Source organism: Papio anubis, chromosome 1, assembly GCF_008728515.1.
Source record: "Papio anubis isolate 15944 chromosome 1, Panubis1.0, whole genome shotgun sequence".
Taxonomy (NCBI): Eukaryota; Metazoa; Chordata; class Mammalia; order Primates; family Cercopithecidae; genus Papio; species Papio anubis.
In genome coordinates, this window is record NC_044976.1 from 65,764,506 (window position 1) to 65,779,592 (window position 15,087).

Genomic DNA, 15,087 nt, shown 5'->3' on the forward strand with positions numbered 1-15,087 from the left:
TATCAGGAGAGGTATCTATGAAAGGGGCCTTCGTTCACAAGCAGTAGAAATCTGAGATTCATGGAAACAAGGAATTCTGGCGAGGAAGAAAGACTTGCCAATAGGCTTCATGACTGACAGAAAATTGAAAGCGTGGTGGTTTAAAAGCCAGGAAGGAGCATTAACAATTCCCAAGTACCTTTTAAATCTTCCAGGCTGGGAAGCAACTGAAATCTAACTGGAACATAGAGGGAGAGGAGATGGGGTAACAAGGGGTTGGATTGCAACCAGAGCACCCTGGTTAGTTATGCCTCAGTGTATCATCTGCCCTGTCAGATCTTGGTAAGCATTACGGAATTAGAAAAGCCATTCAGGTTCTATGCCTGCAAAATTCCAGCCTCACTTTCCTGTAAACTGCAAATGTTTTATTTGTAGAAATCAAAAGGTTTTTTTTTCTTGAAGGTAAGTTGTTTGGTTTGTTTCAAAAGCAGTCGGGTGTGTGTGTGTGTGTGTGTATGTGTGTGGGTGGGGTTATATTTAAATCTGTGTTGGAACTCAAATAGCTTTTGTCTCCTTCTTAATCATGGTGATATCGTTTGTTTATATGGAAAGAAACTCAGGTTCGTTGGTTGGTTGGTTGATCTCATCCTTTGAAGTTGGGAGCAGTCACTTCCAGAAGCCAACGTCATGGTAAATCAGATGCTGAGAATTTGTAACATAGGTCATCAGTCCAGACTGTGCTTGAACCATCTTTAAACTAGGAAAAGGCAAGAAACACCTTGAAAGCATTTGTATCAAATAATAAAAAGGCTGCCTTTAGTGACTCACCAGTAATGGCACGGCTGTTAAGGGAATTCCCTTTTCCTTGCAGAGAACATAAAACCCTACACCTGTTATGAAATCCGTGTGTATGCACTCTCAGAGGATCAAGGAGGATGCAGCTCCATCCTGGGTAACTCTAAGCACAAAGGTGAGTCTTGGAACCTTTTGCCAAATTTTGCTTTAATGATTTGGATTTGGAGGGTGACAGAAGCCTCCTGTGCCCTACTTTACAGCACCACTGAGTGGCCCCCATATTAATGCCATCACAGAGGAAAAGGGGAGCATTTTAATTTCATGGAACAGCATTCCAGTCCAGGAGCAAATGGGCTGCCTCCTCCATTACAGGATATACTGGAAGGAACGGGACTCCAACTCCCAGCCTCAGCTCTGTGGTATGTGTGAGAACCAAATGCAGTGAGTGGGGCCTTCTTGTTTGGATGTCAGGAAAACACAAGGAGGTGTGCGTGCATATCTACACACATATGCTAGCACAATGCCTGGCACATAGTAAGTACTCCATAAATACTTGTAAAGTTAACTGAATGAATAATTAGAAAAGACATCTAAACACACAAACAGAAAGTTATTGAATATGCGTTATGTGCCAAGCAAATTGCTAAGGATACAGAAATGAAGTAAATGGACTATTGACTTATTTGTTTTTTTTGAGACAATGCCTCACTCCGTTGCCCAGGCTGAGTGCAGTGGTGCGATCACAGCTCACTGCAGCCTTGACCTCCCTGGGCTCAAGCAATCCTTCTGCCTCAGCCTCCTAAGTAGTGGGAACTACAGGTACGTGCCACCATGTCCAGCTAATTTTTAATTTTTTTTTTTGTAGAGACAGAGTCTCCCTGTGTTGTCCAGGCTGGTCTACCAACTCCTGGGCTCAAGCAATTTGCCTACCTCGGCCTCCCAAAGTGCTGGGATTACAGGCGTGGGCCATAGCGCCCTGCCAATCCTGTATAGGCTTTGAGGTTCACAAGAAATGCATTTGGAGAACTTTTAAATCCCAACATTTGCAATTACTATTACAGCATATTATTTTCTTCTTAAAATGGATAAAATATGATGCAGTTTAAGTAACACTTTATGGCCCAAAATTATTCTATAAGTATAAAACTAAAGCAATTAAAATAAACTCTAGCTAGAGTGTTGTCTCAAATGATGTCATGGATCACTCATTCATGTATAGTTCCAAGTCACTTGCCACACTTGATGTTCCAATCTTTGATTTATTCGGAGTTTTTGTTTTTCTTGACTTGACCTTCTCTTTATTTTGTAAGAAGCTAGCTTTCAGGAACATTTATCATAAAGAAGGAACATTTGTATTTCTTTATGAGAGTTAGTAGGTCCAAGAAGAATGCAACAAAGCCACCCTGAGATGCAGCTGCCAGAGAGCTGCCTGCAGGGGTGATTTTCACCTGGGAAGCTTGAGGAGTTGTTCTTCTCTCTTGACTTTAAGAGGTCCACAGTGTGACTTTAAAAGCTGGTTAATTTTTATTATATAAATAATACTAAAACATAAAAATAACTCAGAAAGACATAAAAAGAAAATTCGTCTTCCCTTCACACTTAGGCTGTTAACAGTCCCTTGTGTATTCCTCCAGAAAAAAAAACAATTGATGCATATACAAGAAAATAGTTGAGATCTTTTTCAGTATTCTGATCTACACCTTGCTTTTACCTCTCAAAAATACATGCTAGAGACCCTTCTACATCTGTCTATGTGAACTTACGTCATTCTTTTTTATCAGCTCTGTAGTGTGCCATCATAAGGGCTTATGGTCATTTGTTGAATGAATTCACCATTGATAAACAGAACATATCACTGATCAGAACTTCTTCCCCCGGACTTGTCCCAGAGTAAGTCCATTCTGAAATGCACCCCAAGAGGTAAGGAATCAATTGATCTCTTCTGGAGGCATCTGGAATTCCTCATGTGAAATTTGCCCCCCAAATAACTTTCCTTTTGGCAGAGTTTAAACTGAGATACCTGTTTGCAACCACGAAGATCAACATGGTCTGTTGATTCTTTTATTATTATTATTATTATTTATTATTATTATTATTTTTGATACAGAGTCTTGCTCTGTTGCCTAGGCTAGAGTGCAATGGCATGATCTCAGCTCATTGCAACCTCTACCTCCCGGGTTCAAGTGATTCTCCTGCCTCAGCCTCCTGAGTAGCTGGGATTACAGACATGCACCACCATGCCCTGCTAATTTTTGTATTTTTAGTAGAGGAGGGGTTTCACCATGTTGGCCAGGCTGGTCTTGAACGCCTAACCTCTGGTGATCCACCTGCCTTGGCCTCCCACAGTGCTGAGATTACAGGTGTAAGCCACTGAGCCCAACCTCTTTTTTTTTTTTTTTTTAACAGTAAGCCATCTACTTTAATAGTAAAAGTCTCTTGAGTCTGTTAATTCTTAACACTGCTCTTGTGGATGTTGAAGAAAATGCCTTCCTTATTTTGTCATAAATCTGATGACTCTAAAGCCTGCATAAGGGTATTTAAAAATAAGCTAAAAGGGGAGGGAGAGTGCAGATTCACAGTCCTATTTTATACTAGTTTAGGTTAAATTTCCATTTAATTCAGTAAGTATCTGTTGATGGATAAGACCTAGTCCCTATCTTCGACAAGCTCACAGTCTATAAGGGAGATAGAAAAGTACACAGAAGGAGGCTGGGCATGGTGGCTCACACCTGTAATCACAGCACTTTGGGAGGCCCAGGTGGGCAGATCGTTTGAGCCCAATAGGTCAAGACCAACCTGGGCAACAGGGTGAAACTCTGTCTCTACCAAAATTACAAAAAATTAGCCAGGCATGATGGTGTGCACCTGCAGTCCCAGCTACTCGGGAGGCTGAGGCGTGAGGATCACTGAGCGGCAGAGGTTGCAGTAAGCTGAAATCGCACCACTGCATTCCAGCCTGGGCGACAGAGCTGGACTCTGTCTCAAAGAGTGAAAAGAAAAAAAAGGAAAAGTACACAAAAGGGATGTAACTGTCATAATCAAGGACTGACAACTACCTATTGCATTTGGCAACCAGATATCATTGGTGAATTCACAAGGGCACTTTCTAGAGAGTGGTAGGAGGTAGTAGGTTAGGGAGGAGGGAGAAGGGAGAAAGGCAAAGCAGGAAGGTGTTCTGCTTTGATGGCCCCATCTTACAGGTGTTTCAGCACCATTGACCAGGCAGCAGTATTAACGGCACATGTGGAGCACAGTAAGGGCAAAAAATGAGGGACCTGCCTTGGCAGAGGAGGTAAGGTGTAGAGCCAGGGAGGGGCCCAGGTATCTGGATTGTAGTGAGTTATATGGGTGGCTCTGTGCACAGCCACTTCTCTGGAAGCTTGTCCATATTGCCATGTGCACCAGTAGAGCCATGGCCAGCACATTTTTCTACTAGAGAACACATTATACTTTGCTACTACCTAGTAGTCTTTGCCAACAGTCTCTAAGCATCTTAAGGGAAGAAGCCATGGCAATTTGCTCAGCATTATCTCCTCATGCCTAGAATATAGCCAGACACATGGTAGGTGCTTCATAAAAATAAACAGCTGAATATCACTCTACCCTTTGTTAAATCCAATGTAGATCGTTAGACAAAAACTTGTTTCCAGTAGCAGTGCAGCTGTTTTGTCTAGTACCACTTGACCTTCCTATCTAAAGCCTTTCCAATGACTGGCAACTATCACATCTTCCTACACTGGTGCCTTTATCATTGAACCACCCTGAGTCTAAGTTTTCAGACCGCCAAGGATTGAATGGCCTCTTTTATCTCTGCCAGAGATCACAGCCCAGAGGGAGCAGGACCAGTATTTCCTGCTTGACTTCTCAACTTCTTTCTCCTATTATACCACTCAGCCTATTTTGCCAACCAAACTGCTGACACCATCATCTTCCTCACTGCCTCTTCCCATGGAGTTTCTATTTTTGTTCTTCTAATATGTGTGCATATGTGTGTGTGTGTGCGGATAAACTTTATTGGCCCAGCAACCCATACAAATCCCTTCCCTTCTGTTCCAATGTCTCATTTCACTCCCAGAGTTAAGGATGCCCTCACACAGTTGGACAGTTGATTCCCTGACGCTTGCTGATGTTTTGCTACAACAGGAGGAACAGAAGGTCCCTCTAAAATTAATTTTTTAATCCCCTACTTCAGGACTAGAGAAAGGGCTTTTTGAGCTCATTCATATAGCTTAAGTCTATGCAAACAATTTCACCAGGCTAGAGGAGACTTGAGCATTTTCCACAAGGACTTTTCTCAACAGGATGTAAAATATACAAATTCTCTGATAGTCATGGTGAATAAATTATCTGCATGGGCTTCAACCCCTTTGGGTGGAGTAGAGGTAATATTATAGGACTTCATCTTGCTGATTACCCATAGTAAGCAGGGATGGGATAATGGAAGGGGTCTCTTTTCCCCATTAGATAGTGGACTCTTTGAGGCCGATTCTATGCTTTTGTATTGTCAGTGCCTTCTCCAGTGTAGGCACTCATATTTATGACTGTTGAAATAAATTCAGCATGCAAGACATCTCTGACTTGCCCTGGAGTTTGTGAGCCAGTATATGTTGAGGTTGCAGTGAGCCGAGATTGTGCCATTGCACTCCAGCCTGGGTGACAGAGCGAGACTCCGTCTTAAAAAAGAAAAAAAAAAAACTATTAAAATTTGTCTCAGTATTTTTTTTTTTTTTTTTTTTTTTTTAGTTGACACAGGCTACTTCTACCAAAGTGCTGGCCTTGACTCTGCCATCCTCCCCAGCTTTTGAAAAGTCACTCCAAAATCCACACCCAACAGGCCACTGGAGAAGATTGTCTGTTTACTAAAGGCTACCCACACTCATGTTTCTTAGATTAAAAAAACAACATCAGTGCTTGTTTACTCAATGTGTTTACTCAAAACACAAAATCTTCCCTACAGAGAAAACTGCAGGGGTGTTGAGAACATCAAGGCACTGGTAATCTAGGTTTACAGTTGCCAAATAAATCTAATCTAAGTATTGTTGCTCTAGTTTTTAATGATTTTATGTCATACTGAAGAAGATCCTCATATTATACCCTATAAGCTCAGGGCCCAGAGCCTACAAATGGAAAAGTGCAAAATCAAAGTTTAAAAGTGTTAAGTGAGGCCAGCTGCTGTGGCTCATGCCTATAATTCCAGCACTTTGGGAGGCTGAGGTGGGCAGATCACAAGGCCAGGAGTTTGAGACCAGCCTGACCAGCATGGTGAAACCCCATCCCTACTAAAAATACAAAACTTAGCCAGGCATGGTGGCACATGCCTATAATCCCAGTTACTCAGGAGGCTGAGGCTGAAGAATTGCTTGAACCCGGGAGGTGGAGGTTGCAGTGAGCCATGATCGTGTCACTGTACTCTAGCCTGGGTGACAGAGCGAGATTCTGTCTCAAAAAAAAAAAAAAAAAAAATGTTAAGCGAATGTCTGTTTCATTAATTGTTAAACTTACATAGGCCAGGTGTGTGGGCTCATGCCTGTAATCCCAGCACTTTGGGAGGCTGAGGTGGGCAGATCACTTGAGGCCAGGATTTTAAGATCAGCCTGGCCAACATGGTGAAACCCCATCTCTACTAAAAATACAAAAATTAGCCAGGCATGGTGGCACACACCTGTAGTCCCAACTACTCGGGAGACTGAGGCAGGAGAATTGCTTGAACCTAGGAGGCAGAGGTTACAGTGAGCCGAGATCATGCCATTGCACTCTAGCCTGGGTGACAGAGCAAGACTCCATCTCAAAAAAATACAAAATACAAAATTTCATAACTGGCCGGACGCAATGGCTCACACTTGTAATCCAGCATTTTGGGAGACTGAGGCAGGCAGATTACTTGAGGCCAGGAGTTTGAGACCAGCCTGGCCAACATGGTGAAACCCCATCACTACTAAAAATACAAAAATTAGCTGGATATGGTGGCACACACCTGTTGTCCCAGCTACTTGGGGAGCTGAGGCAGGAGAATTGCTTGAACCCAGGAGGCGGAGGTTGCAGTGAGCTGAGATCGTGTCACTGCTCTCCAGCCTGGCAACAGAGAGTGACCCTGTCTCAAAAAAAAAAAAAAAAAAAAGATTCCATAGCCTTGAAAACAATTTGTACATTTAACATTTCACCTCCAGAACTCCCAAATAAGCCTGATAAATACTAGAAATATTATCATCATTGGAAATAAAGGGAGCTAACTACAGCTAAATATTTTCAAAAGCAAAACAACAAAAATTTATTCAAAAGATTTTACCACAAAACACAAAAAAGATAAAAGAAAATCAGAAAAAGAAAGTAAAAATAAAAATTTTACTACAAAAGAACTAATTTGTTTGATATGCTGTGGAGTGAGATATCCATAAATGACAATGTCTAGGGCCTCTTAAGGTATTAAGTACTGAGGAATTTGGACTATTTTAAAATAGCAAAATGCTTTTTCCTTCCAAATTAAATGAAGCAGTAAAGAGTAAAAATGAGTAGAAGCCTACATTAAAAGCCATATCCTTTAATACGTGCCTTTCTTCATCTTTATCTTCCTTTCAGAAATTCCCTACAGAGTCTCCCAAAATTCACATCCAATAAACAGCCTGCAGCCCCGAGTGACATATGTCCTGTGGATGACAGCTTTGACAGCTGCTGGCGAAAGTTCCCAAGGAAATGAGAGGGAATTTTGTCTGCAAGGTGAGAGACAATGTTAAGGATAATGAGTCCACCCTGGATTCTTGCACAGGCATGCACTTCTATTACATTTGGTATAGAGATAACCAGATTTTCTTTAATTCACTAATAACTTTCTTGCTGTCACTTTACACTTGTTTCTCCTAAATAGAATGCTTTACCACTCTACTATCTTCTTGGAGACAGTGTCTACTCATGTTTCAAAATTCATCAGAAATGCTTCCTCCTTCAGGAAGCCTTCCCAAATGCTCCTTACATAATGCACTTACATTTAATTCTTACTCAAAACTCTGAATCCACTAGGCAAGGACTGATATCTGTTTACCTCTGTCTTCAAGGCCTAGCATGGTGCCCAGCACACAGTACTTGCTTACTAAGTATCTGTTCCACAAATGATGAGAATTACATCAACAATAATAATAGCAGCTATTGCATATACAACAGTCATTCTGTTAAGCACTTTGCATACTACATTAATTTGCTAGGGCTGCTGCAACGAATCACCACAAACTGAGTTGCCTAATCAATAGAAATCTATTGTCTCACAGTTTTAGAGTCTAGAAGTCCAAGATCAAGGTGTCAGCAGGGTTGATTCCTTCGGAGGACTATGAGAGAGAATCTATTCCAGGCCTCTCTCCTCTTTTCCAGTAATTTGCAGGCAGTCATTAATATTACTTGGCTTGTAGGTCTCTTCTTTCATCTGGCATTCTCCATGTGTCCAAATTGTCTCCTTCTTATAAGGACACCAGTCATATTGGATTAGGGGCCCACTCTACTCCAGTATGACCTCATCTTAACTAATCATATATGCAATGATCCTAATTTCAAATGAGGTCACATTCTCAGGCTGGGGGTTTAGGACTTCAACATATAAATTTGAGGATCACACAGTTCAACCTATAACACATACTTTTGCTAATATTTCCTTACCAAAATTACATGGTTATACCTACTTCATCCTACCAGACACTCAATATGAAATGAATTTTTAAAACTGAAGGATTATCATGCCTTTTCTTAAGTGAGGGGACTAAGGTACAAAAAGATTACCCAAGGTCATGGAAGTGGTCAGTGGCAGAACTACAAATCAAACTCAGATTTGAGTTGCTTAAATTAAGTTAAATTTGAGTCTGATGAGTAAGTGACCCAGCTAGCATGGGCTTCCCTCCACTAGCTAAGTTACACTGTTCTCTCTAGCAATGCTCATTTGCATCTACTCTAAGCATCTTGCTTTGTGACATGAAGCATCAAGTTGATCATTCAAGAGACTTTCTTGTTCTATGCCAGGAAACTCTCCACTGGGAAATTGACAAGACTTCTTCTCATATCCTGAGCACTCTCATGAAAGTTAACTTGCAGCCGGGCATGGTGACTCGTGCCTGTAATCCCAGCACTTTGGGAGGCCGAGGTGGGCGGATCACAAGGTCAGGAGATCCAGACCATCCTGGCTAACACAGTGAAACCCCATCTCTACGAAAAAAAATACAAAAAAATTAGCCGGGCGTGGTGGCGGGTGCCTGTAGTCCCAGCTACTTGGGAGGCAGGAGGATGGCGTGAACCCAGGAGGCGGAGCTTGCAGTGAGCTGAGATGGCAGCCACTGCACTCCAGCCTGGGTGACAGAGTGAGACTATGTCTCAAAAAAAAAAAGATCAAAAGAAAGTTAACTTGCTCGATTAATGTAGATTAAGGACTCAGACAAAAATTAGCTGGGAGCGGTGGTGCACTCCTGTAATCCCAGCTACTCGGGAGGCTGAGGCAAGAGAATCGCTTGAACCCAGGAGGCAGAGGTTGCAGGGAGCTGAGATCGCACCACTGCACTCCAGCCTGGGTGACAGAGCGAGACTCTGTCTCAAAAATAAAATAAAATAATAAAAAAAAGGACTCAGCATCTTGCTACTGGTTTTACTCCAAACTTGCTCCATCTGCCCAGAAAGGAAAGCAGATGCTGAAGAAATGTGAGATTTGACCAAGTGTTGTGGCTCCCACCTATAATCCTAGCACTTTGGGAGGCCAAGGTGGGAGGATTGATTGAACACAGGAGTTCCACACCAGCCTGGGCAACATAACAAGACCCATCTCAATTAAAAAAGAAAGGAAGGCCAGATCCTCCTGATTGTATGGGGTAGAAAAAAGGTTGCCTCCATTAACTTCCCTATTCAGCCCTGTTGATACTTCTCATGGGCCCTAACAGGTCTCTGGCCTCTAGCTCCTCCTGCTCACTCTCCCTCCCAGCCTGTTTGTCATTCAATCAGAAGAGAAGTCTTTCTGCAAGACTCCAGATGCTGGCATTACTTCTCTCGTTGTAACTCATCAGTGGTTCCCCAAGGGCCCCTTCCAGCTAGAACTCAGACTCCATACTTGCCAGGTTCACATGGTCCTGTTTACCCATCTAGTTTGATCCTTTGCCACACACTTCAGCATTCATTATGGAGCAAGACCAGACTTCCTGTAGTTGCCTGAAAGTACTGGCTGTTCCCTCCTTCCATGACTTTCCACAGTTTTTTTTTGTTTGTTTTTGTTTTTTTCTGGTCTGGTCTTCCTTTGTTAGCTTATCCATTTAGCTGACTCCTATTCATCCTCCAACTCTACATTTTTTATTTTTTTTGAGACAGTGTCTCACTCTATTGTCCAGGTTGGAGTATAGTGGCATGATCATAGCTCACTGCAGCCTCCAAATCCTGGGCTCAAGTGATTCTCATGCCTCAGCCTCACAAGTAGTTGAGACTGTGGGCTTCTGCCACCATGCCCAGCTAATCAACTCTAAACTTTTGACATTGTGCCTTTTGCAAAACCTTCCTCTGCTACTTGTGAACCAGTTTTCCATGCCGTTCTCTGCTACACCTCTCTGGATATTGCATACACCCCTGTTTTCATACATATCCCATGTGAATTAGTCCATTATCACACTGCTATAAGGACATACCTGAGACTGGATAATTTATAGAGGAAAGAGGTTTAATTCACAGTTCCACAGGGCTGGGGAAGCCTCAGGAAACTTATAATCATGGCAGAAGGGAAAGCAAATATGTCCTTCTTCACAAGGTGCCAGTAGAGAGAAGAATGAGAGCCAAGTGGGGGAAAGCCCCTTAGAAAACTGTCAGATTCTTGTGAGAACTCACTCACTATCACGAGAACAGCATGGAGATAACTGCCCCCATGATTGAATTACCTCCCAGAAAGTCCCTCCCACCACACGTAGGGATCATGGGAACTACAGTTCAAGATAAGATTTGGGTGGGGACACAGCCAAACCATATCATTCCACCCCGACCCCTCCCAAATCTCATTTCCTCACATTTCAAAACACAATCACGCCTTTCCAACAGTCCCCTGAAGTCTTAGGTCATTCCAGTAATAGTCCAAAAGTCCAAGTCCAAAGTCTCATCTGAAACAAAGCAAGTCTCTTCCACCTATGAGCCTATAAAATCAAAAACAAGCTAGTTACTTCCTAGATACAAAGGGGGTACAGGCATTGGGAAAATACACCCCTTCCAAATGGGAGAAATTGGCCAAAACAAAGGGGCTACAGGGCCCCATGCAAGTCCAAAAGCCAATAGGGCAATCATTAAATCTTAAAGCTCCAAAATGATCTCCTGCCCAGACCCACTTATGACTAGTGTTACATTATTGGAATGCTAAGCATGTGGGAGTTATTTATATCCTACTGCTCAAGGTCATCACCAAGGTCAGATTTTTCACTCATGCAATAATTCAAAAAATTGCAACTTCAGGCATAAATAGGTTAACCCCATGTCTCACATCAGGTTATGCTGATGCAAGAGGTGGGCTCCCACAGCCTTGGGCAGCTCTGCCACTATGGCTTTGCAGAGTACAGCCCCCTTCTGACTGCCTTCATGGCTGGCATTGAGTGTCTGCAGCTTTTCCAGGTGTATGGTGCAAGCTGTCAGTGGATCTACCATTCTAGGGTCTGGAGGACAGTGGCCCTCTTTTCACAGCTCCACTAGGCAGTGCCCAGTGGGGACTCTGTGTAGGGGCTTGCACCCCACATTTCTCTTCCACACTGCTGTAGCAGAGGTTCTCCATGAGGGCTCTGCTCCTGCAGCAAACTTCTGCCTGGGCATCCAGGCACTTCCATACATCCTGTGAATTCTAGGCAAAGTTCTCCAAGCCTGAATTCTTGACCTCTGCGCACCCACAGGCCCAACACCATATGGAAGCTGCCAAGACCTGGGGCTTGCACCCTATGAAGCAACAGCCTGAGCTGTATGTTGGCCCCTTTTAGCCACAGCTGGAGTGGCTGGGATGCAGAGCACCAAGTTCCAAGGCTGCACATAGAAGTGGGGGCCCTGGACCCAGCCCTGAAAACCATTTTTCCCTCCTAGGCCTCCAGGCCTGTGATGGGAGGGGCTGTCATGAAGGTTCCTGACATGCTCGGAAGACATTTTCCCCATTGTCTTGGTAATTAACATTTGGCTCCTCATTACCTATGCAAATTTCTGCTGCCAGCTTGACTTTCTCCTCAGAAAACAGGGTTTTCTTTTCTATTGCATCATCAGGCTGCAAATTTTTCAAACTTTTATGTTCTGCTTCCTCTTGAATGTTTTGCTGCTTAGAAATTTCTTCTGCCAGATATCCTAGATCGTCTCTCTCAAGTTCAAAGTTCCAAAGATCTCTGGGCCAGGTACAAAATGCCACCAGTCTGTTTGCATAGCAAGAGTAGCCTTTACTCCAGTTCCCAACAAGTTCCTCATCTCCATCTGAGACCACCTCAGCCTCAATTTCATTGTTCATATCACTACCAGCATTTTGGTCAAAGCCATTCGACAAGTCTCTAGGAAGTTCCAAACTTTCCCACATCTTCCTGTCTTCTGAGCCCTCCAAGTCTCTAGGAAATTCCAAACTTTCCCACGTTTTCCTGTCTTCTTTGGAGCCCTCCAAACTGTTCCAACCTCTGCCTTCATTCATTTCCAAAGCTGCTTCCACATCCTCAGGTATCTTTACAGCAGTGCCCCACTCTCTATGGTACCAATTTACTTACTATATTAGTCTGTTCTCATGCTGCTATAAGGACATACCTGAGACTGGGTAATTTATAAAGGAAAGAGGTTTAATTGACTCATAATTCAGCATGACTAGGGAGGCCTCAGGAAACTTACATCATGGTTGAAGGGAAAGCAAACACATCCTTCTTCATAAGGCAGCAGGAGAGAGAAGAATGAGAGCAAAGCAGGGGTAAAGCCCCTTATGAAACCATCAGATTCTTGCAAGAACTCCCTCATAGCATGAGAACAGTAGCATGGGGTAACTGCCCCCATGATTCAATTACCTCCCAGTGGGTCCCTCCCACCACATGTGGGGATGATGGGAATTACAATTCAAGATGAGATTTGGGTGGGCACACAGCCAAACCATATCACTATGGCATCATGGCTTATTGTTTACATGTTCACACATCTGTATCCTATACTATATTCATGACTTCTTTAGACAGCAGAGCCATGTCCTATTTATCTTTGCATCCCAGCACCTAACAGAGCCTGTTACATGGTTACTACTCAGCAAGTGCTGGATGAATTAATGGACAATTCCAGTAAGTAGTAAAATGCCGTAGTTCTTTTCATAGGAAGGAATAGGCACAATTTCAAATATTTCAAAAATTTCACAATCACCCTAGCTAGATAAAGGCTTATGCCATACTTTGCTAAAATTAATAGCTACTGTTTCTTGAGGACCTTCTATATTCAGACACACTGCCATGTGCTTTAAATATACCATCTCTGATCTTCATAACAACCAGCAAGGTACATGTCACCATTCACATTTTATAGATCAAGAAACTGAAGTCCAGGCCGGGCATGGTGGCTCACGCCTGTAATCCCAGTACTTTGGGAGGCTGCGGTGGGCAGATCATGAGGTCAGGAGTTCAAGACCCACCTGGCCAATATGGTGAAACCCCGTCTCTACTAAAAATACAAAAATTATCCAGGGGTGGTGGCATGCGCCTGTAGTTCCAGCTACTTGGGAAGCTGACACAGGAGAATCACTTGAACCCGGGAGGCAGAGGTTGCAGTGAGCCAAGATGGCACCATTGCACTCCAGCCTGGGAGACACAGTGAGACTCCATCTCAAAAAAAAAAAAGAAAGAAATTGAAGTCCACAGATTACACATCTGCTAGCAGCACAGCCAGGACTAAGACAGGGCTCCCAATTCACAACTGTGCTTTGCATTCCGTGCCTCCTTTCTTTCTGCCCCTGTGAGTGGGAGGAGCCCTGTAGGGCCAGAGCTCCTCTTAGAACCATAGAATTGGTCCCCTTAGGGTCCCATTTCCCACACCGCGTAGACAAAAATGAATTTACCTTGTTCCTGAGCACAGCTGTCCCGGAGCTGTGGGTAAGGCCCAGAGGGCTCATATACCAATCAAGATTTTGAAATGTTCATTGATGATAACTCACTCAGTCACAGGATTTCCTAACTTTTCAGGTAAAGCCAATTGGATGGCGTTTGTGGCACCAAGCATTTGCATTGCTATCATCATGGTGGGCATTTTCTCAACGCATTACTTCCAGCAAAAGTGAGTTGGTTACATCTACCAGTTGGGTAAATGAGGCTTTTGAAAAAATGATAATAGCTGTTGCTGCCATGGGTCAGGGAAATGGACACTCTCACACATTCCTAGTGAGAGACTAAACTTATTTCACCACTTTGGGTGACAGTATGTGTCAAATCCTTAAAAATATACCTTTTGATCTAATAATCTCTAACTAGAAATGTATCTCATATATATATATATATACACTTTATTTTTCAAAAAAATTTTTTTGAGACAGAATCGCCCAGGCTGAAGTCCTGTGGTGTGATTTTGGCTCACTGCAACCTCCGCCTCCCAGGTTCAAGCAATTGTCCTGCCTCAGCCTCCCGAGTAGCTGGGATTACAGGTGCCCACCACCACACCCAGCTAATTTTTATATTTTTTATTAGAGACAGGGTTTCATCATGTTGGCCAGGCTGTTCCCGAACTCCTGACCTCAAGTGATCCGCCTGCCTCAGCCTCCCAAAGTACTGGGATTACAGGCATGAGCCACTGTGCCAAGCCTATTCTATTATAGATGTCTGCAGATATTTAGTGGAAAATATGTTCACTGAAATAATTTTCAGAAAAGAAAAATATTTGAGATAACCTAAATGCCCAATGATAAGGGATTGGGTAACTAAATCATGATATATCTTGTACTATAACATATTATGTGTCCATGAAAGATGATGTAGAAATTAAATGATATGGCAGGCCAGGCGCAGTGGCTCACGCCTGTAATCCCAGCACTTTGGGAGGCCAAGGCGGGCGGATCACAAGGTCAGGAGATGGAGACCATCTTGGCCAACACGGTGAAACCCCGGCTCTACTAAAAATACAAAAATTAGCTGGGTGTGGTGGCACGCGCCTGTAGTCCCAGCTGAGACTTGGGAGGCTAAGGCAGGAGAATCACTTGAACCCGGGAGGCAGAGATTGCAGTGAACCGAGATCGCGCCACTGCACTCCACCCTGGCAACAGAGCAAGACTGTCTCTAAAAAAAAAAAAGAAATTAAATGGTATGAGCAATATTTACCATGTTCCATTTAAAAGGCAGCCTGCCAAACAAT

The 15,087-nt window shown here is 43.2% G+C and overlaps 1 protein-coding gene across 1 annotated transcript in view; it reads left to right on the forward strand.

Annotated features, from left to right (window-relative positions):
• The window catches only part of IL12RB2 (interleukin 12 receptor subunit beta 2), an 82,473-nt gene that overhangs the window by 58,644 nt on the left and 8,742 nt on the right, over positions 1-15,087 (forward strand). Inside the window, exons 10-13 of the mRNA XM_031664986.1 lie at positions 830-949; positions 1,035-1,193; positions 7,351-7,488; positions 13,929-14,019. Of these exons, the coding sequence (XP_031520846.1) occupies positions 830-949; positions 1,035-1,193; positions 7,351-7,488; positions 13,929-14,019 (508 nt within the window). The remainder of the gene's footprint in view (positions 1-829; positions 950-1,034; positions 1,194-7,350; positions 7,489-13,928; positions 14,020-15,087) is intronic.